Source organism: Diaphorina citri, unplaced genomic scaffold (assembly GCF_000475195.1).
Source record: "Diaphorina citri unplaced genomic scaffold, Diaci psyllid genome assembly version 1.1 scaffold2551, whole genome shotgun sequence".
NCBI classification, from domain to species: Eukaryota; Metazoa; Arthropoda; class Insecta; order Hemiptera; family Psyllidae; genus Diaphorina; species Diaphorina citri.
In genome coordinates, this window is record NW_007379971.1 from 9,426 (window position 1) to 31,187 (window position 21,762).

The window sequence follows — 21,762 nt, forward strand, 5'->3', positions numbered from 1 at the left end:
AAAAAACAAACGTACACATTCTTATGAGACCGCGCAGAACGAAGCATTCCGAAGATTCGAGATGAAAAAAAAAAAATCAGTTTCAGGAAAAAATTCCAAGAAGAAAATATTTTGTTTTTGAGGCAAATTCAATGGGTTTCAATGATCAGCTTTCAAATCATCAATTCTTTATGGTAAAAAACAAACCTTTAAGTATCAATCTATCAATACAAAGGAATTTTAATTGTGTTAAGAATAAATGTTCGTCACAAATGTCGTTCCCCGCTTAATGCACTATGCTAAATTTTATGACTCGATTTGGACTCGAACCACCAACCTCCAGATCCGAAGTCCTCCGCGCTAACCACTACACCATTGAGGTTGGCGACTAAAGTCAATCAATTCATAATCGTTCCATCATGGGACGGGTCGATGTACGAAGCCTCTCCCCCAATTTCGATCATTGTATCTCTGCTCCCTCTCGATGTCGGTAGTTTCAGGAAAAAATTTCAAGAAGAAAATATTTTGTTTTTGAGGCAAATTCAATGGGTTTCAATGATCAGCTTGAAAATCTTTCTGGAAAATTCAACCTCGTTCTGCGTGCGCTTCTTTCTGGATTCTCGCCTGAATTGTTTCCGGATGTTCCGCCTGAATATGCTTCATATTGAATTCCTCGTTCTGCACCCCGAACTCCAAGCAGAGCCGAAAAAATTTCGGCCCCGTTGGGAATCGCACCCGGGCCTCCTGCGTGCAAGCCTAGTATGATACCCACTCGGCCACGGAGGTTGTTATCATTATTTGCAATTACAGTTCCCTCTATCAAACCTCTGAAACAAATCTACCTTGCTTTGCATCTGTCTGTACTTGTTCTTGTTGTTGATGTCCTGAATGAGCTTGGTGACAATTTCCTGGTATCCATTGTCCTTACGATGTCGGTCAAATTTCCTTGTTTTCTTTGAATATCAGCTCTGATGACATCACTATATCGGTATCTCGGTCTTCCTTTTGGTCTCATACCTTCCATTCTCATCTCATAGATTTTCTTTGGTAGTCTCTCACTGTTCACTCTTTTCATATTTCATATGTCCATACGACCTAAGTCTCCTTTTCTCACTCTCTCCTCTAAACTCTCCATCTGTCGCATTCTTCTGATATCATCATTTCTTACTCTGTCTCTTCTTGTTTTTCCTGCTATGCTTGGAGACTAAAGTATCATTAAGTGATCATTACAAATGAAAATAATAATAATGAAACTCACCTTTTTTGGCGGCCGAGAACTGAAGCAATTTGGCCACTGTGGCCAGATTGTGTCGCTGTTCCGTGCTAATTTCCTGACCAGGCCGTAATGAAATGATCTTGTACGCCTCCGGAGCCACGATGGCCGAATTGATGAAATTGTAGTACAGATAGTGGCCAATTACCTGCAGAGATAAAAGGGTAGTTTTTTACTTTCGTCTTCATCTCCGAAAACATCAAATAGAAACGAGTGGCGAACTACAAACCAATCCTAGGATTTTTTTCGAGAGGTTAGGGACGGGATGGAGAAGATGGAAGGAAGGAAGAAGGAGAAGGAGAAGAAACAAGCAAAACAAGAGTAAAAAAGGGATGGAGAAGGAAGAAATAAGGAGAAAGAAGAAGAAGAAGAAGAGGAAGAAGAAGAACGAACGAAAATAACTTTATTATTTTTAACAAAACAAAAATTACAAAGGTTAGCTCACCCCCAAAGCTTACAAAAACTTCTTGAAGAAGAAAAAAAAGAAGAATAAGAAACAAGCAAAAGAAAAGAATGAAAACAAAACAAAAAGGAGAAGGTCTGATGGAAATAATAATAATAATAATAATAATAATAATAATAATAATAAAATAATAAGAAGAAAAAGGATCAAGAGAAACAACCAAAAGAAGAGGAAAAAAGGGACGGGATGGAGAAGATGGAAGGAAGGAAGAAGGAGAAGGAGAAGAAACAAGCAAAACAAGAGTAAAAAAGGGATGGAGAAGGAAGAAATAAGGAGAAAGAAGAAGAAGAAGAAGAGGAAGAAGAAGAACGAACGAAAATAACTTTATTATTTTTAACAAAACAAAAATTACAAAGGTTAGCTCACCCCCAAAGCTTACAAAAACTTCTTGAAGAAGAAAAAAAAGAAGAATAAGAAACAAGCAAAAGAAAAGAATGAAAACAAAACAAAAAGGAGAAGGTCTGATGGAAATAATAATAATAATAATAATAGTAGATTTATTATTCAAATCCACTTTAAAAGATGAAAGGATTGGGAGGAAGTATGGATTGTGCTGATCAAACACGAACTACCTGCTGCCTTGTAAATGAGTCCGGCCTGACTTAGCTCGTGTAGTAATCGGAGCAGCACGTCCTGCGCGTCAGCACACACGTCATATTTGTAAGTCAGCAGGAGGGAGTGAAACTCGGCCACGTCACCCAGATTGGTGTAGATGGTGGGGGGCGAAGAGAGGAGCTCTTCACTGTACTCGTTAATGTGGTAGTAGTCCTCGAGAGACGAACGCCGTCTAAGCAAGGTTTTATGCATAGAATATACCTTGTTTATCCTGCTCGAATGAGACTAGAAAAGTCCCTTTAACCTCGCCGTCTAAACAAGGTTTTATGCATAGAATATACCTTGTTTATCCTGCTCGAATGAGACTAGAAAAGTCCCTTTAACTTCGCAGTCTAAACAAGGTTTTATGCATAGAATATACCTTGTTTATCCTGCTCAAATGAGACTAGAAGAGTATCTTAACCCCAGCAGTCTAAACAAGGTCTCGTATTCATATTTCACGTTAAACGACACAGACCACATGCGTCATGCGTTGTTGTTGTTGTTGTAGCGGCTTTAGCTTTCGCCGAATGGCGATAGCAGAATAAAGAAAAGATGTCTTTTCGTATCTGCTATACACCGGGGTGATGGTCTCTAGCTCTAGCCATGCGTCTAATGTAGCAGTTGTTTTATTGCTACGAAATAAAAACGGTGGTGAAACAACACTTATTTGGTAATTTATTTATCTTATACGTATTATAAAATCAAGTTGTTCCATATACAAACATAAATTGCTTAGAGAGCTCATATTATTATTATTATTATTTTTTTTTTTTCAAATCAAATCATCAATTCTTTATGGTAAAAAACAAACCTTTAAGTATCAATCTATCAATACAAAGGAATTTTAATTGTGTTAAGAATAAATGTTCGTCACAAATGTCGTTCCCCGCTTAATGCACTATGCTAAATTTTATGACTCGATTTGGACTCGAACCACCAACCTCCAGATCCGAAGTCCTCCGCGCTAACCACTACACCATTGAGGTTGGCGACTAAAGTCAATCAATTCATAATCGTTCCATCATGGGACGGGTCGATGTACGAAGCCTCTCCCCCAATTTCGATCATTGTATCTCTGCTCCCTCTCGATGTCGGTCAAATTTCCTTGTTTTCTTTGAATATCAGCTCTGATGACATCACTATATCGGTATCTCGGTCTTCCTTTTGGTCTCATACCTTCCATTCTCATCTCATACATTTTCTTTGGTAGTCTCTCACTGTTCACTCTTTTCATATTTCATATGTCCATACGACCTAAGTCTCCTTTTCTCACTCTCTCCTCTAAACTCTCCATCTGTCGCATTCTTCTGATATCATCATTTCTTACTCTGTCTCTTCTTGTTTTTCCTGCTATGCTTGGAGACTAAAGTATCATTAAGTGATCATTACAAATGAAAATAATAATAATGAAACTCACCTTTTTTGGCGGCCGAGAACTGAAGCAATTTGGCCACTGTGGCCAGATTGTGTCGCTGTTCCGTGCTAATTTCCTGACCAGGCCGTAATGAAATGATCTTGTACGCCTCCGGAGCCACGATGGCCGAATTGATGAAATTGTAGTACAGATAGTGGCCAATTACCTGCAGAGATAAAAGGGTAGTTTTTTACTTTCGTCTTCATCTCCGAAAACATCAAATAGAAACGAGTGGCGAACTACAAACCAATCCTAGGATTTTTTTCGAGAGGTTTGACAGAGGGAACTGTAACTGCTAAGGCTAAGGTCTTATCGTCCCGAAATCGAAGAGAGAAGGAAGACAGGATAGGAGAAAGCCAGCCGTTCCGAGAACGAACATTATCCCATCAGGATAAAATCCGCCCCGGGCGGATGTTAAATTGGCTGGCTCGTCCTGAACCGCAGTCAACCATCGTGAGGACTTGTGCTTGGTCTTTAAAAGCAGAGAAAACCCTTTGAGGAACTGCCAGCTTGCTGGGCTGGTTAGGGTTTCTAGTGTTACCTATTTCTTTTGTTTTTGTTCAATGTTCCATTATTCTGTTTTATATGTATAATGTATATCCTTTGAAAAATAAAACCTTCATACGATATTAAAAACAATGATGGCACACTCTAATAAATATTAATAATAATAAAAAAAAAGGTCGGGGGTGGCATATTCTCGATATTTACCTTAATAATATCTTTATCGACGCTATGTTGGTGCGATTCTTGGCTAGACTTGGGTTCGTTCGGATTGCTAGACTGTACGGTTTGCAGATCGGGATACAGGCTGGACCGCGGCTGAGATTCATCTGAAACAAAAACAACAGGGGTACGGTTAGGCCAGTGGTAACGCGCTTTCTTGCCATGCAGAAAGAATAGAATAGAATATACCCTGAGCATGTGCAGTGGTATGTATGTACGTGAGTTGAGATGTGTATGGCAATATGTGTGAGTGAAGGCATTTTTTTTTTTTTTAAATTTAAACAGGTCTTGTTTATTGTTCCATAAAATGTAATGTTATTACCAATCAAATATATAAGACCTTGTTACTCTGCCTTATACTACCAGTATGAGACTGAAAAGTCCATTTACTCCCGCAGGTATCAGGATTTGGTCCTTCGGGCCGGATTACTCAGAAATTTGGTTCTTCAAGACGGATTAATCAGAAATTGGTCCAGAATATACCCTGCTTATACTGCCAGTATGAGACTGAAAAGTCCCTTTACTCCCGCAGGTATCAGGATTTGGTCCTTCGGGCCGGATTACTCAGAAATTTGGTTCTTCAAGACGGATTAATCAGAAATTGGTCCTTCGGGCCGGATTAATCAGAATTTGGTCCTTCGGGCCGGATTATTATAATACTAATGCTTACCTGTGGTTGATTCGGAAATTGGTCTTTCGGGCCGGATTAATCAGAAACTGGTCCTTCCGGCCGGATTAATCAGAATCTGGTCCTTCGGGCCGGATTATTATAATACTAATGCTTACCTGTGGTTGATTCGGAAATTGGTCTTTCGGGCCGGATTAATCAGAATTTGGTCCTTCGGGCCGGATTATTATAATACTAATGCTTACCTGTGGTTGATTCGAAAATTGGTCTTTCGGGTCGGAATAATCTGTCAGAAACTGGTCCTTCCGGCCGGATTAATCAGGAATTGGTCCTTCGGGCCGGATATTATTATAATACTAATGCTTACCTGTGGTTGATTCGGAAATTGGTCATTCGGGCCGGATTAATCAGGAATTGGTCCTTCGGGCCGGATCATTATATTGCTTACCTGACTTCTGATCACCAAACTTGACCTGCATAGAATTGGTCCTTCGGGCCGGATCATTATATTGCTTACCTGACTTCTGATCACCAAACTTGACCTGCATAATATCCCTCAGTTGTGATATCATGTAGAGAAGTCCGTACGGTATGTACTCCTTGCTCGCTACAATCCTCTTGAGGAACATATTGGTGGTTGATTCGAGTTTCTGTATGCCAGAGGTCAGGGTTCGACTCACGTGCTCGTAGCTGAGCGCGGTTTGCACGTCGTCCACGTTGGCGGGAAGGTCGGACGCTTTGCCTGGGGGGGAGAGACAATAGAATGTCGTTGTTTTCATATGTTGTTGTTTGTTGGTTTAGCGGCTTTAGCTTTTGCTTTCTCCTATCCTGTCTTCCTTCTCTCTTCGATTTGGGGACGATAAGACCATAGCAGTTACAGTTCCCTCTGTCAAACCTCTTAAAAAAAATGAGAAGATATCTTTTTGTATCTGCTATACACCAGGGTGATGGTCTCTAGCTCTAGCCATGGTAAATTGGCTGGCTCGTCCCGAACCGCAGTCAACCATCGTGAGAACTTGTGCTTGGTCTTTAAAAGCAGAGAGAACCCTTTGAAGAACTGCCAGCTCGCTAGGCTGGCCTGTGGTAAATTCCAGCTCGCCTCGCCATTTGTTATAAATAGTGATCGGGTTCGTGTAAGCAATCACCGAATTCTCCTTCAATATTTTCTCGATCAGGGACTTCAGGATCGTCTTCAAACTCATGTGGCCGCACTTTTCGCGCGCATAATGCATGATAATCTGAAATGGAAAAATTAAAATATATAATAGTGTATATAACATTATAATTCTATGTTGGCACACTATAATAAATCTAAATAAAAAAATATATAATTTCTGTAGTTTTTTTTTTTATTTAAGAAATTAGGGTCAGAAAAGATTATCATGATAAAACAAGTTCAATAAAATCCAGCCCGCAAGACCAGACAAACCAATGAAATCCAACCCGAAGGACCAAACAAAATCAGTGAAATCCGGCCCAAAGGACCAAACAAAATCAGTGAAATCCGGCCCAAAGGACCAAACTTGTCAATTAAATCCGGCCCAAAAGACCAAACAAAATCAATGAAATCTGGCCCAAAAAAACCAATGAAATCCGGCCCGCAGGACCAAACAAACCAATGAAATCCGACCCGAAGGACCAAACAAACCAATTAGGCAAATCCGGCCCAAAGGACCAAAAAAACCAATGTAATCCGGCCTGAAGGACCAAAAAAGTCAGAGTAATCCGGCCCGAAGAACCAAAATATTACCTTCATAGCTACGGGGGGTGTGGTGATAATATCGAGGGGTTTCATGTACTTGTCCGAATTGTTGATTTCTTCCCGCAGTAGAAGAGAAAGACATTTGAGGAGGAGGTATTCGTCACGTGAGGTCTGGCCGGAGTTGTACAGCGTGAGGGTGATGCCTTGTAGGAATTTCTGAAACAATCAATGGATCAATCAAATAATAAATTAAAATCAATCAAATCGTGATGTTATTTGTGTTAAAGCGAAGACTTTTCAAAAGTTTCTGTGGATATCACAGCATTATCTGTGGATATCACAGCAGCTTTAGATATAGCCGAAAGGTGATAATAATAATAATAATAGACAATTGAGTGGAAGGTAACCACTAGGCGAGGTTAACGCCGGAGGCGTTTTCTACCACCTAACCCTTAGAGCTCCATTATTAGTCAAATTTTCAGATAAAGAAGGATAAAATCCCATACCTCGGCTGGGATCGAACCCACGCCCTCCTGTTTACCAGGTGAGCATCTTGACCACTACGCTACCCAGGCAGGTGATGACAAAATAGAGAAACTATCTCTTCTATCGGCCATACACCAGGGTGATGGTCTCGAGCCATGTTTGATTGGCTCGTCCTGAATTTATTTGTGTTAAAGCGGAGACTTTTCACAAGTTTCTGTGGATATTACAGCATTATTAAGTACCTCCTTTGAAATCAAAGGGTTGTTGTTCTAGCGGCTTTAGATATAGCCGAAAGGTGATGACAAAATAGAGAAAATATCTCTTCTATCGGCCATACTCCAGGGTGATGGTCTCGAGCCATGTTTGATTGGCTCGTCCTGAACCGCAGTCAACCATTGTGAGGACTTGTGCTTGTTATTTTCAAGACGCCCGCCCGTTCATTGTTGTAGATAAATGGAACAATTACCTGTGTAGAGGTATGCGGCACACTCAGTACAAGTCGTACCAAGTACTCGGGTCGCACTTGAAGTATGTACAACAGATACGCGTACTTTTCAAGCAACGCGTTCTTCGTCTGCGTCTCGCCGCAGTCGACCGCGGCCAAAGCCAGATCCGTGCGGCATTTGAGAATATCGGACAGACTGAGCCGGTTTTGAACGAGAAGGAAGATTTTCAGGTCCAGGTCTTCGAGACATTTGGACAGGTTCTTGTTTTTGATGATCAGCTTGGAGAGTTCGTTGCGCATGCGCTGTGAAAAAAAAAGGAATTTTAATTGTGTTAAGCATAAATGCTTGTCACAAATGTCGTTCCCCGCTTAATGCACTACGCTCGCTAAATTTTAAGAAAGAGAATAAACTTTGTTTGTACTGCCAGAATGAGACTAAAAAGACCCTTCACAGGGCTTACACGCTTTTCCCGGAATGAAATTTCATGATTTTTTCAGAAAATTTCCATGAGATTTGCAGAAAATTAGAGGGCAGGGTCGCAAATCCCGCACGTTTCCAATCCCGCGGGATCCCGCGCGGGATTTGGGCAATCCCGCGGGATCCAGCGCGGGATCCCGCACTTATGCAATTGAAGGGGCAACATAGGTATTTATCACCTAAACCCCGAATGAAATTCCATGACTTTTTCAGAAAATTTCCATGAGATTTGCAGAAAATTAGGGGGCAGAGGTACTTGAAAATCAGTAAGATTACCTCTTCATTCAAATAAAATATGCAATATACAGAACGTCAAGGAATACGAGGGGGAATGCGCCGCAGGCCGTTTTTCGGAAAAACTAGATATTAAATTTCAACATTTTTAATTTTTGACCGGGTGGCAAATTCCATGACTTTTCCAGGTTTTATTTTTACGATTTTCCATGACTTTTTGGCCGATTTTCAGATTCCGTGTCTTTTCCAGGTTTTCCAGGTCGCGTATAAACCCTGTAGTACATTTAAAAAAAAAAAAAAAAAAAAAAAAAAATAATGACTTTTTGGCCGATTTTCAGATTCCGTGTCTTTTCCAGATTTTCCAGGTCGCGTATAAACCCTGTAGTACATTAAAAAAAAAAAAAATCTATTACTGTTTTACTTTTACATCACTACATGCGAGATCCCTATTTGTAATCTCTTACCTGTAACTCAATGGCAGTGTGATAGTCGACTATATTCGTGTCCAAATGTTTCACAAATTGTTTCAGCATCTTGTACGTTGGTTGCTTGTGATGCGCCGTTTTGTTTCCCGGTGAACTGAACAGCATCATGTATATGTTGCGAACCATTTTTCCTGTGTGAAAAAGACAAACAATATTCTCAAGGGATCATAAGCAGCATTGTGATCTGTTTTAAAGAGATGCGAACCATGTTGCCTGCGTGAAAAAGACAAGTCATGAAAATGTTGCGAACCGTTTTGTCAATGTGAAAAAGACTTTTCCAGGTTTTCCAGTTTTTCCAGGTCGCGTATAAACCCTGTAAAAGGGCAAAATAAATTTTAATGGTCAATGTGAAAAAGACTTTTCCAGGTTTTCCAGTTTTTCCAGGTCGCGTATAAACCCTGTAAAAGGGCAAAATAAATTTTAATGCACCGCAGGCCGTTTTTCGGAAATACTTGATATTTAATTTGAATGTTATTGATTTCTGACCAGGTGGCAAAGCCCACGACTTTTTCAGGTTTTCTTCAAATGTTCACCATTTTCCATGACTTGTCCATGACTTTTTGGCCGATTTTCAGATTCCATGACTTTTCCAGGTCGCGTATAAAACCTTGAAGAACTGCCAGCTCGCTAGGCTGGTTAGGGTTGGCTGTTCTCCTCCCTGTTTATAGTCCCACAGGCAGACGTTACTCTCTGTTTAACGTCTCCTAGCCAGACTAATACATACCTGTGGTAAATTCCAGCTCGCCTCGCCATTTGTTATAAATAGTGATCGGGTTCGTGACTTGGTCTTTAAAAGCAGAGAGAACACTTTGAAGAACTGCCAGCTCGCTAGGCTGGACAGGGTTGGCTGTTCTCCTCCCTGTTTATAGTCCCACAGCCAGACGCTACTCTCTGTTTAACGTCCCCTAGCCAGACTAATACATACCTGTGGTAAATTCCAGCTCGCCTCGCCATTTGTTATAAATAGTGATCGGGTTCGTGTAAGCAATCACCGAATTCTCCTTCAATATTTTCTCGATCAGGGACTTCAGGATCGTCTTCAAACTCATGTGGCCGCACTTTTCGCGCGCATAATGCATGATAATCTGAAATGGAAAAATTAAAATATATAATAGTGTATATAGTTCGGGCCGGCTCGCGAATTTCCGTCAAAGATCGACCCAACTCGCGGATCTCCGTCAGCCTTCGGCCCAGCTCGTGAATTTTCGCTTTCTTCCCTCTGAGAAGCGATAAACAGGCGTATGTTTTGTACAATGAGTAGAGCATGTTGGACCGTATCCTGGATTTCTTCCAGCCAGAGGCACGCGGTTTCGTCCTCCGTGTCGGAAGGGTCCGGGTTCGAGGCGGCCCGCGTCGAGAATTTTTCGGTGAGCAGTGTGAAGAGAAGGACTGTGTCGTCGAGCTCTGAGAGTTCTGGAACAAAAAGGGGAAGCATGTGATGAGAGAGAAAAAATGTGAAGAGGTTTCCAACTTGAAAATAAAAAATCTAAATCATGATTTATTTGTGTTGAAGCTGAGATCTTCTTCACAATTTTCATGGATATCACAGCATTACTAAGAGCCTCCTTGACTAATTCTGACATATCTAATTTATTTTTCTTTTTACTCTGGTAATGCCGCCACTGGTCGCTACTCGATTAAAGTAGCTACTCAATTGTCTTCACGAGGCTGAGTGCACCCCGAACTTCAAGCACAGAGCCGAAAAAAACCTCGACCCCGCCGGGAATCGAACCCGGGCTTCCTGCGTGGCCCAAAGGACCAAACAAACCAATTAGGCAAATCCGGCCCAAAGGACCAAAAAACCAATGAAATCCGGCCCGAAGGACCAAACAAACCCATGAAATCCGGCCCAAAAAACCAAACTAATAATGAAATCCGACCCAAAGGACCAAACAAACCAATTAAATCCGACCCAAAGGACCAAACAAACCAATTAAATCCGGCCCAAAAGACCAAACAAAATCAATGAAATCCGGCCCAAAAAATCAATGAAATCCGGCCCGCAGGACCAAACAAACCAATTAGGCAAATCCGGCCCGAAGGACCAAAAAAATCAGAGTAATCCGGCCCGAACAACCAAAATATTACCTTCATAGCTACGGGGGGTGTGGTGATAATATCGAGGGGTTTCATGTACTTGTCGGAATTGTTGATTTCTTCCCGCAGTAGAAGAGAAAGACATTTGAGGAGGAGGTACTCGTCACGTGACGTCTGGCCGGAGTTGTACAGCGTGAGGGTGATGCCTTGTAAGAATTTCTGAAACAATCAATGGATCAATCAAATAATAAATTCAAATCAATCGAATCGTGAATTTATTTGTGTTAAAGCGGAGACTTTTCACAAGTTTCTGTGGATATCACAGCAATATTTACAACAACCCTTTGAAATCAAAGGGTTGTTGTTGTAGCGGCTTTAGATATAGCCGAAAGGTGATGACAAAATAGAGAAACTATCTCTTCTATCGGCCATACACCAGGGTGATGGTCTCGAGCCATGTTTGATTGGCTCGTCCTGAACCGCAGTCAACCATTGTGAGGACTTGTGCTTGTTATTTTCAAGACGCCCGCCCGTTCATTGTTGTAGATAAATGGAACAATTACCTGTGTAGAGGTATGCGGCACACTCAGTACAAGTCGTACCAAGTACTCGGGTCGCACTTGAAGTATGTACAACAGATACGCGTACGGTATTAATAATAAGTAATGTACTCTTGAGTGGAAGGTAACCACTAGGCGAGGTTAACGCCGGAGCCAACCTCGTCCTGATAACCAGATAATAATAATAATGCTCATTAATACTGTTCGCGTAGGACTGAAAAGCCCCTTTACTCCAGTGTTAGGCTACTACTATTACTGTGGTCAAATTCTCAAATTATAGTGAAGATAAAATTCCATACCTCGGCTGGGATTGAACCCACGCCCTCCTGTTTACCAGGCGAGCGTCTTGACCACTACGCCACCGAGACAGGTTCAGGGGTTAGCGTGGTGGACTTCGGATCTGGAGGTTGGTGGTTCGAGTCCAAGAGCGCTGTGAAAATAAGAAATAGAATAAACTTTGTTTGTACTGCCAGAATGAGACTAAAAAGACCCTTCACAGGGCTTACACGCTTTTCCCGGAATGAAATTCCATGACTTTTTCAGAAAATTTCCATGAGATTTGCAGAAAATTAGGGGGCAGAGGTACTTGAAAATCAGTAAGATTACCTCTTCATTCAAATAAAATATGCAATATACAGAACGTCAAGGAATACGAGGGGGAATGCGCCGCAGGCCGTTTTTCGGAAAAACTAGATATTAAATTTCAACATTTTTAATTTTTGACCGGGTGGCAAATTCCATGACTTTTCCAGGTTTTATTTTTACGATTTTCCATGACTTTTTGGCCGATTTTCAGATTCCGTGTCTTTTCCAGATTTTCCAGGTCGCGTATAAACCCTGTAGTACATTAAAAAAAAAAAAAATCTATTACTGTTTTACTTTTACATCACTACATGCGAGATCCCTATTTGTAATCTCTTACCTGTAACTCAATGGCGGTGTGATAGTCGACTATATTCGTGTCCAAATGTTTCACAAATTGTTTCAGCATCTTGTACGTTGGTTGCTTGTGATGCGCCGTTTTGTTTCCCGGTGAACTGAACAGCATCATGTATATGTTGCGAACCATTTTTCCTGTAAAAAAGACAAACAATATTCTCAAGGGATCATAAGCAGCATTGTGATCTGTTTTAAAGAGATGCGAACCATGTTGCCTGCGTGAAAAAGGGTTTTAAAGCTTAAAGATGATGCGAACCATGTTGCCTGCGTGAAAAAGACAAGTGATGAAAATGTTGCGAACCATTTTGCCTGTTTGAAAAAGACAAGTCAATGAAAATGTTGCGAACCAAAATCAAGGGGCAAAGGTAGGAAATTTTACAAAAAGTATGTACCTAAACTTGTCACGAGTTAATTTTTAGATATTGCTGCACATCCCCCCCCCGCCTAATTGGAGCTGAACACTACTAAAAGGGCAAAATAAATTTCAATGCACCGCAGGCCGTTTTTCGGAAATACTTGATATTTAATTTGAATGTTTTTGATTTCTGACCAGGTGGCAAATCCCACGACTTTTTCAGGTTTTCGTCAAATGTTCACCATTTTCCATGACTTGTCCATGACTTTTTGGCCGATTTTCAGATTCCATGACTTTTCCAGGTCGCGTATAAAACCTTGTTTTAAAGAGCCAGATGTTGTGAACCATGTTGCCTGCGTGAAAAAGACAAGTCATGAAAATGTTGCGAACCATTTTGTCAATGTGAAAAAGACTTTTCCAGGTTTTCCAGTTTTTCCAGGTCGCGTATAAACCCTGTAAAAGGCAAAATAAATTTTAATGCACCGCAGGCCGTTTTTCGGAAATACTTGATATTTAATTTGAATGTTTTTCATTTCTGACCAGGTGGCAAATCCCACGACTTTTTCAGGTTTTCTTCAAATTTTCACCAATTTCCATGACTTGTCCATGACTTTTTGGCCGATTTTCAGATTCCATGACTTTTCCAGGTCGCGTATAAAACCTGTTCAAAAGAATAAAAATGCCTACTTACCTCTCCACAAGGCCTGGACTTTGACGATTTTCTCCTCGTTGGCGGCATAGTACGCCATACGGTCCGGAAAACTCTCCTCCCTGTCTTCGCGTTTCCGCTTGACCGGCGCGCCCCTGGCGGACACTGTCGACACTTGCCGCTCCACACCCCGTGAGGATCCGGCCCGAAGGACCAACCTGGGGAAAAAATGAAATTAACGATGTATTAAAAGTGGTGAGATCAGAAAATTAAGGCCAAGTCTGCATTCCCAATTTTTCGTGGCCTGCTCAAAATGCTGAATCTTAATTCCTTCAACCTTCTCTCAATTTCAACTGGGCTATGTTTTTCCTTCGGGTTGCATGATGTGTTAATATTGATTTATTTCGCGACATTACGTGGAAAATTAACGGAGTTATGACAGGGGTGAAAATGCGTCGAAATGTTTCGTGTAATATACACACTGGCGTGCTGAGGCCGGAACTTGGCCTGGCGCACTGCCGTACGCCTAGATAAAGAGGCGAAATATCCGGCCCGAAGGACCAACCTGGAAAAAATATGAAATTAACTACTAGATTCAAATAATGGCGGCTGAAACCCTAGGAGATAACTATGTATAAAAGTGGTGAGATCAGAAAATTAAGGCCAAGTCTGCAGTCCCAATTTTTCGTGCCTGCTCAAAATGCTGAATCTCAATTCCTTCAACCTTCTCTCAATTTCAACTGGGCTATGTTTTTCCTTCGGGTTGCATGATGTGTTAATATTGATTTATTTCGCGACATTACGTGGAAAATTAACGGAGTTATGACAGGGGTGAAAATGCGTCGAAATGTTTCGTGTAATATACACACTGGCGTGCTGAGGCCGGAACTTGGCCTGGTGCACTGCCGTGCGCCTGGATAAAGGGGCGAAATATCCGGCCCGAAGGACCAACCTGGAAAAAATATGAAATTAACTACTAGATTCAAATAATGGCGGCTGAAACCCTAGGAAACCTGTATATTATATTGGGGGGAAAAACGCACCTCCTTCGTCGCCGGGCCACGTTTCGCCACCAGCGCTGAACACAGACAGCCGCGTGGGCTCGCTCTCTCCGCCAGAACATCTGCTCGAATTCCCGTCTAGCCAAATAGCCCCGGCACCGCGCCTGTAGCTTGACGAACAGGCGCTCGTTCTTGTAGATATGGGTCGAGTCCAGGGACCGGCGCGGCTTAGAGAGCTTGACCGCCGAGGCTTGCCGCGTTGAAGGCGGGGTCCAAGAATATTTGCCTGAAAATCAAAATCATGATTTTTTTTATTTACATATTTATTATTATTAAGACGGTATTATTATTATTATTAAACTATACCTATGAAATATATAAGACCTTGTTTAGACTGCGGGGGTAAAGGGACTTTTCAGTCTCATTCTGGCAGTATAAACAAGGTCTATTCTATTCTACTTTTACTGTTCCTACTGTTAAAAATAAAACAAAGCACTGTTTGTACTAATACTAATAATAATAATACTCACCGTTACGAAGATCAATATACACATTCCTATTGGCAATATTGAACACTTCCCAGCCCTCAGTCGTGTCTTGCTCGGCTCTCACATTTATCACATCCCAAGACAATAGAATGTTGTTATTTGTTGGTTTAGCGGCTTTAGCTTTTGCCGAATGGTGATGGCAGCTTAAAGAGAAGATATCTTTTTGTATCTGCTATACACCAGGGTGATGGTCTCTAGCTCTAGCCATGGTAAATTGGCTGGCTCGTCCCGAACCGCAGTCAACCATCGTGAGAACTTGTGCTTGGTCTTTAAAAGCAGAGAGAACCCTTCGAAGAACTGCCAGCTCGCTAGGCTGGTTAGGGTTAGCTGCTCTCCTCCCTGTTTATAGTCCCACAGGCAGACGCTACTCTCTGTTGAACGTCTCCTAGCCAGACTAATACATACCTGTGGTAAATTCCAGCTCGCCTCGCCATTTGTTATAAATAGTGATCGGGTTCGTGTACGCAATCACTTGTTTCCTCAATCCTACCACCTTTTCTTCGGACTCTCTCGCCCTTTTCTTTTAACATGTCCATACCACTGTAGTCTCCTCTCGTGGATCTTCCTTGACACTTCCGGTATTTTTAACCTACTCTTATTATGTTATTTAAATACTCAAGACCTTGCTCAGACTGCTGGGGTAAAGGGACTTTTCAGTCTCATTCGAGCAGGATAAACAAGGTCTATTCTACTCACCGTTACGTAGATCAATATACACATTCCTATTGGCAATATTGAACACTTCCCAGCCCTCAGTCGTGTCTTGCTCGGCTCTCAGGGTAAAGGGACTTTTCAGTCTCATTGGAGCAGGATAAACAAGGTACATTCTATTCTATACTATTCTACTTTTACTGTTCCTACTGTTAAAAATAAAACAAAGCACTGTTTGTACTAATACTAATAATAATACTCACCGTTACGTAGATCAATATACACATTCCTATTGGCAATATTGAACACTTCCCAGCCCTCAGTCGTGTCTTGCTCGGCTCTCACATTTATCACATCCCTATTCTCCTTGTCCTCCTCAAACCAATCGCTTCGTTTATCTTCGATAAATTTCGGGCCGGCTCGCGAATTTCCGTCAAAGTTCGACCCAACTCGCTGATCTCCTTCAGCCTTCGGCCCAGCTCGTGAATTTTCGCTTTCTTCCCTCTGAGAAGCGATGAACAAGCGTATGTTTTGTACAATGAGTAGAGCATGCTGGACCGTATCCTGGATTTCCTCCAGCCAGAGGCACGCGGTTTCGTCCTCCGTGTCGGAAGGGTCCGGGTTCGAGGCGGCCCGCGTCGAGAATTTTTCGGTGAGCAGTGTCCCTTTACTCCAGTGGTAGGCTACTACTATTACTGTGGTCAAATTCTCAAATTATAGTGAAGATAAAATTCCATACCTCGGCTGGGACTGAACCCACGCCCTCCTGTTTACCAGGCGAGCGTCTTGACCACTACGCCACCGAGACAGGTTCACTTTTTTTTTAGGGCTTTATTTTAAGTGGCAGGGTTCTCACTTACGTGAGCTCTTCCACCCAACCACTTTTCGTGCGTGTACTATGTACATGTACGTTTTCAGTCTCATTCTGGCAGGATAAACAAGGTATATTCTATTCTAATCCGATAAATCTGAAGCGTTAACCCCGTTAATCCAAGTTTAACTCACCCGTTAAACCGAGGCAAGGCTCGTTCAACAGTTCAAGCAAAGGCTTCAAATATTTCTTGATATTCTGCCCCTGTGAGTGTTGTTTGGAGTGAATCTCCAACAGTAAATTGTTCACCGCGACCAGTGTATTGATTGTTTTGGACTGAAAATAAAACAGAATAGAGTTGTATCAAATCACAAATTCTTTGTGGTAAAGCAGAGCTTTTTCACAACTTTTGTGGATATCACAACAGTACTAAGTGCCTCCTTTGCAATCAATTTCCATATTTCAATAATCTTTTGACACTGGTAATGCCGCAACTGGTCGCTACTCGATTATCTTCACGAGGCTGAGTGCACCCCAAACTCCAAGCAAAGAGCCGAAAAAAAAACCTCGGCCCCGCCAGGAATCGAACCCGGGCCTAGTGTGATTCCGACTCGGCCACGGAGGTTGCTAACAAAAAGAAGAAATACCTGTATATCATGTTCAGCATTAACCAGTTCAATACACTTCCGAATGTTACTCAAACTCAACACAGAGCTTAGTTGTATCAAATCTCAAATTCTTTGTGGTAAAGCAGAGCTTTTTCACAACTTTTGTGGATATACAACATTACCAAGTGCCTCCTTTGCAATCAATTTCCATATTTCAATAATCTTTTTACACTGGTAATGCCGCAACTGGTCGCTACTCGGTTAAAGCAGCTACTCGATTGTCTTCACGAGGCTGAGTGCACCCCAAACTCCAAGCACAGAGCCGAAAAAAACCTCGGCCCCGCCAGGAATCGAACCCGGGCCTAGTGTGATTCCGACTCGGCCACGGTGGTTGCTAACAAAAAGAAGAAATACCTGAATATCATGTTCAGCATTAACCAGTTCAATACACTTCCGAATGTTACTCAAACTCAGCACAGAGCTGGTGGCCAAGTTTTGCTCCTTGACACGTGATGATAGTGTGGTTGTCCTGAACGAGATTACCTACAATATTATGGGAAAACTTTGAACTACATCTTTCGGACTCCCCATGACTTCACGTGACCTGACGTGAAGGTAGTGTGTTTCTACCTTAACATTTAGTACCTGCCTCGGTGGCGTAGTGGTCAAGACAACGTAACGTGATGACAGTGTAGCTGTCCTGAACGAGATTACCTACAATATTATGGGAAAACTTTGAACTACATCTTTCGGACTCCCCATGACTTCACGTGACCTGACGTGAAGGTAGTGTGTTTCTACCTTAACATTTAGTACCTGCCTCGGTGGCGTAGTGGTCAAGACGCTCGCCTGGTAAACAGAAGGGCGCGGGGTCATAGAATATAATAGCCTATAATAGAATATGCCTTGTTTAGGTGTCCTGCTCGAATGAGACTAAAAAGTCCCCTTACCCCGGCAGTCTAAACAAGGTCTCGTGTATTTCATGGATTTACTTAACAGTATAATACATAAGGTTTACATCAAAGGGCCTTGCTTAACTATGCCGCATAGGACTGAAAAGTCCCTTTACTCCAGCAGTAGGCTACTACTATTACTGTGGTCAAATTCTCAAATTATAGTGAAGATAAAATTCCATACCTCGGCTGGGATTGAACCCACGCCCTCCTGTTTACCAGGCGAGCGTCTTGACCACTACGCCACCGAAACAGGTTCACTTTTTTTTTTTTAGGGCTTTATTTTAAGTGGCAGGGTTCTCACTTACGTGAGCTCTTCCACCCAACCACTTTTCGTGCGTGTACTATGTACATGTACGTATATATTTAAAGGGACTTTTCAGTCTCATTCTGGCAGGATAAACAAGGTATATTCTATTCTAATCCGATAAATCTGAAGCGTTAACAGTATATATTTAAAGGGACTTTTCAGTCTCATTCTGGCAGGATAAACAAGGTATATTCTATTCTAATCCGATAAATCTGAAGCGTTAACCCCGATAATCCAAGTTTAACTCACCCGTTAAACCGAGGCAAGGCTCGTTCAACAGTTCCAGCAAAGGCTTCAAATATTTCTTGATATTCTGCCCCTGTGAGTGTTGTTTGGTGTGAACTTCCAACAGTAAATTGTTCACCGCGACCAGTGTATTAATTGTTTTGGACTGAAAATAAAACAGAATAGAGTTGTATCAAATCTCTAATTCTTTGTGGTAAAGCAGAGCTTTTTCACAACTTTTATGAATATCACAACATTATTAAGTGCCTAATTTGCAATCAATTTCCATAATCTTTTTACACTGGTAATGCCGCAACTGGTCGCTACTCGATTAAAGCAGCTACTCAATTGTCCTCATTAAAGCAGCTACTCGAGTGTCTTCAAGAGGCTGAGTGCACCCCAAACTCCAAACACAGAGCCGAAAAAAAAACCTCGGCCCCGCCAGGAATCGAACCCGGGCCTAGTGTGATTCCGACTCGGCCACGGAGGTTGCTAACAAAAATCCCCTACCCCCTACCCTACCCTACTACAACGAGAGGTAAGGGCACGGACTGGGACTACTACAGGCTGCAACTTCTGCAAAGCAGTTCTTGAACGAATGACTCATTCTCATATCTTTTAGAATCTGGTCTCGCTTAAGATAATAGAAATACAAGATTTGCAAGACCAATATCATTAAAAAAACCTAGTTAGCCTGGTTGGTAGCACGTCTGCCTTGTAAGCGCTAGGCCGCGGTTCGATTCCCGCCCGTGGCGGATTTTATCCTGAACGGATAATGTTCGTCCTCGGAACGGTTGGTTTTTTCCTATCCTGTCTTCCTTCTCTCTTCTATTTCGGGACGATAAGACCTTAGCAGTTACAGTTCCCTCTGTCAAACCTCTTCGTAAAAAAAGGTTCCTGCTCCTTGAATTGGCGACAGGACTTTAGCGCGGACGCGTACTCGCGCTTCAGGTCCGGATTGAGGTGCGCTAAGCGCAACTGGGGAGCGCGGAGCGCGTCCCAGAACAGCGCTGGCAGGGAGGTGTCGAGAGACTTGGAAATGTTGGCCACACAGTTGCAGTGCGCCAAAATCGACTGGAGACGAGGGTAGCTGATTTCACCTGAAAAAAACCTAGTTAGCCTGGTTGGTAGCACGTCTGCCTTGTAAGCGTTAGGCCGTGGTTCGATTCCCGCCAGCGCGGATTTTATCCTGATGAGATAATGTTCGTCTTCGGAACGGCTGGTTTTTACATGGTTTTACTTAACTTGAGATCTCTGTTTGTTTGTAATTTGTTTGGGTCAAATCTTGTAATTTCCTATTCTGTCTTCCTTCTCTCTTCTATTTCGGGACGATAAGACCTTAGCAGTTACAGTTCCCTCTGTCAAACCTCTTCGTAAAATAATAATAAAAAAAAGGTTCCCTATACATCTTGGAAATAAAGGGTGTCCCAATAAGAACGCAAGATTTGAAAGGGTCATTATTTTGTTGTCTTGTTTTATCTAGCGCAAAAAACGGAAAATGGGGAGAGGAAACCTACATATACATACCTGCATGTTGTTTTTCTTCGAGTAAAAAGGTTCCCTATACATCTTGGTAATAAAGGGTGTCCCAATAAGAACGCAACATTTGAAAGGGTCATTATTTCGTTGTCTTGTTTTATCTAGCGCAAAAAACGGAAAATGGGGAGAGGAAACCTATATTTACATACCTGCATGTTGTTTTTCTTCGAGTAAATCTTCAAAGTAGACAGGTAGAGCGAACCTACTGACCGAGCTCTTCAATTCCATGGAATCGTGAGAGAGTAGATCGTACAGTTCATTCAAGCAGGCCTTGTAGCCTAGAACAGGGACTTGATGAGACGTAGCTGTAGCTGAAAGAAATTCGCGAAGAATACAATGAAATAGAAACAACCAAAAAGCACGAGAATGTCTGAGAAGGTTTTATTTTCATTTTCACTATTTTAGGTTTAATTGAGGGAACTTTAACAACATTGTTTCATATCTGAAAGAATTAATTTATTTATTTGTAATAATAATCATCATAACAGATTCTTCAGTGGAAGGTAACCGGGCGAGGTTAACGCCAGAGGCGTTCTCTACCACCAAACCCTTAGGCTCCATTATTGTGGTCAAATTCTCGAATAAATGAGGAGAAATTTTATTTAATCCGGCTCAAAGGATCAATTTTTATTTTATTTAATCTGGCCCGAAGGACCAATTTCTGAGTTTTATTTAATCCGGCCCGAAGGACCAATTTATGTGTTTTATTTAATCTGGCCCGAAGAACCAATTTCTGAGTTTTATTTAATCTGGCCCGAAGAACCAATTTCTGAGTTTTATTTAATCTGGCCCGAAGAACCAATTTCTGAGTTTTATTTAATCCGGCCCGAAGGACCAATTTATGTGTTTTATTTAATCTGGCCCGAAGAACCAATAGATCAGTTGCGCTTACTTGGGTCATGTTTCAAAGTCATAGAGCAGAAAAAATGAGGACCAACGGAATTTTTCTTTTTCTTCTACGACTACTAGATACCGAGATAAATCGATTAAAAAATGCCGGTAGATCGTGAACTCTGACGTCACGGCATACGCTCCCGTAGGCGATGACGTCACATCAAATGTCCCGAGCAAAGCTCCCTTGCAGGCAATGTATTAATGTGTTTGTGCGCATACGTTTCTGCGCATTTCTTTCTGCTCCTCCGCAAGCGTGCTTGCACGCTTGCGTAAAGTCTGACGTCACACATCTTTGAACTCTTTCATTAGAACGGAAAATAAAAATTGAATTTTCGATCGTTTACAGTTATTTTTCGGAGTTTTGACCTCAGATTTGGATTTTTCCCAACTTTTTACATAGGAATCGACCATTTATTCATAATTTTTACCCATTTGCAACTCCTCCATTTCTGAGTTTTATTTAATCCGGCCCGAAGGACCAAATTATGTGCGTTTTATTCAATCCGGCCCGAGGGACCAAATTATGTGCGTTTTATTCAATCCGGCCCGAAGGACCAAATTATGTGCGTTTTATTCAATCCGGCCCGAAGGACCAATTTATGTGAGTTTTAATTAATCCGGCCCAAAGGACCAAATAGATCAGTTGCGCTTACTTGGGTGATGTTTCAAAGTCATAGAGCAGGAAAAATGAGGACCAACGGAATTTTTCTTTTTCTTCAAAAAATAGTCCTTTGGGCCAGATTAATCAGGAATTGGTCCTTTGGGCCAGATG

General features: G+C 41.8%; 1 protein-coding gene across 1 annotated transcript in view; it reads right to left on the bottom strand.

The window, feature by feature from the left end:
• LOC103519130 (ras GTPase-activating-like protein IQGAP1) overlaps nucleotides 1–21,762 on the bottom strand; it is a gene marked incomplete at its 3' end in the record, with an annotated part of 40,854 nt that overhangs the window by 9,421 nt on the left and 9,671 nt on the right. The window contains exons 4-21 of the mRNA XM_026830731.1: nucleotides 20,621–20,672; nucleotides 20,246–20,407; nucleotides 19,461–19,657; nucleotides 17,484–17,570; nucleotides 16,656–16,797; nucleotides 15,914–16,333; nucleotides 15,696–15,770; nucleotides 14,982–15,119; nucleotides 14,494–14,737; nucleotides 13,493–13,668; nucleotides 12,430–12,581; nucleotides 7,735–8,016; nucleotides 6,831–6,998; nucleotides 6,159–6,318; nucleotides 5,598–5,822; nucleotides 4,438–4,559; nucleotides 3,701–3,892; nucleotides 2,288–2,531 (exon numbers count right to left, since the gene is read on the bottom strand). Of these exons, the coding sequence (XP_026686532.1) occupies nucleotides 2,288–2,531; nucleotides 3,701–3,892; nucleotides 4,438–4,559; nucleotides 5,598–5,822; nucleotides 6,159–6,318; nucleotides 6,831–6,998; nucleotides 7,735–8,016; nucleotides 12,430–12,581; nucleotides 13,493–13,668; nucleotides 14,494–14,737; nucleotides 14,982–15,119; nucleotides 15,696–15,770; nucleotides 15,914–16,333; nucleotides 16,656–16,797; nucleotides 17,484–17,570; nucleotides 19,461–19,657; nucleotides 20,246–20,407; nucleotides 20,621–20,672 (3,238 nt within the window). The remainder of the gene's footprint in view (nucleotides 1–2,287; nucleotides 2,532–3,700; nucleotides 3,893–4,437; nucleotides 4,560–5,597; nucleotides 5,823–6,158; nucleotides 6,319–6,830; nucleotides 6,999–7,734; nucleotides 8,017–12,429; nucleotides 12,582–13,492; nucleotides 13,669–14,493; nucleotides 14,738–14,981; nucleotides 15,120–15,695; nucleotides 15,771–15,913; nucleotides 16,334–16,655; nucleotides 16,798–17,483; nucleotides 17,571–19,460; nucleotides 19,658–20,245; nucleotides 20,408–20,620; nucleotides 20,673–21,762) is intronic.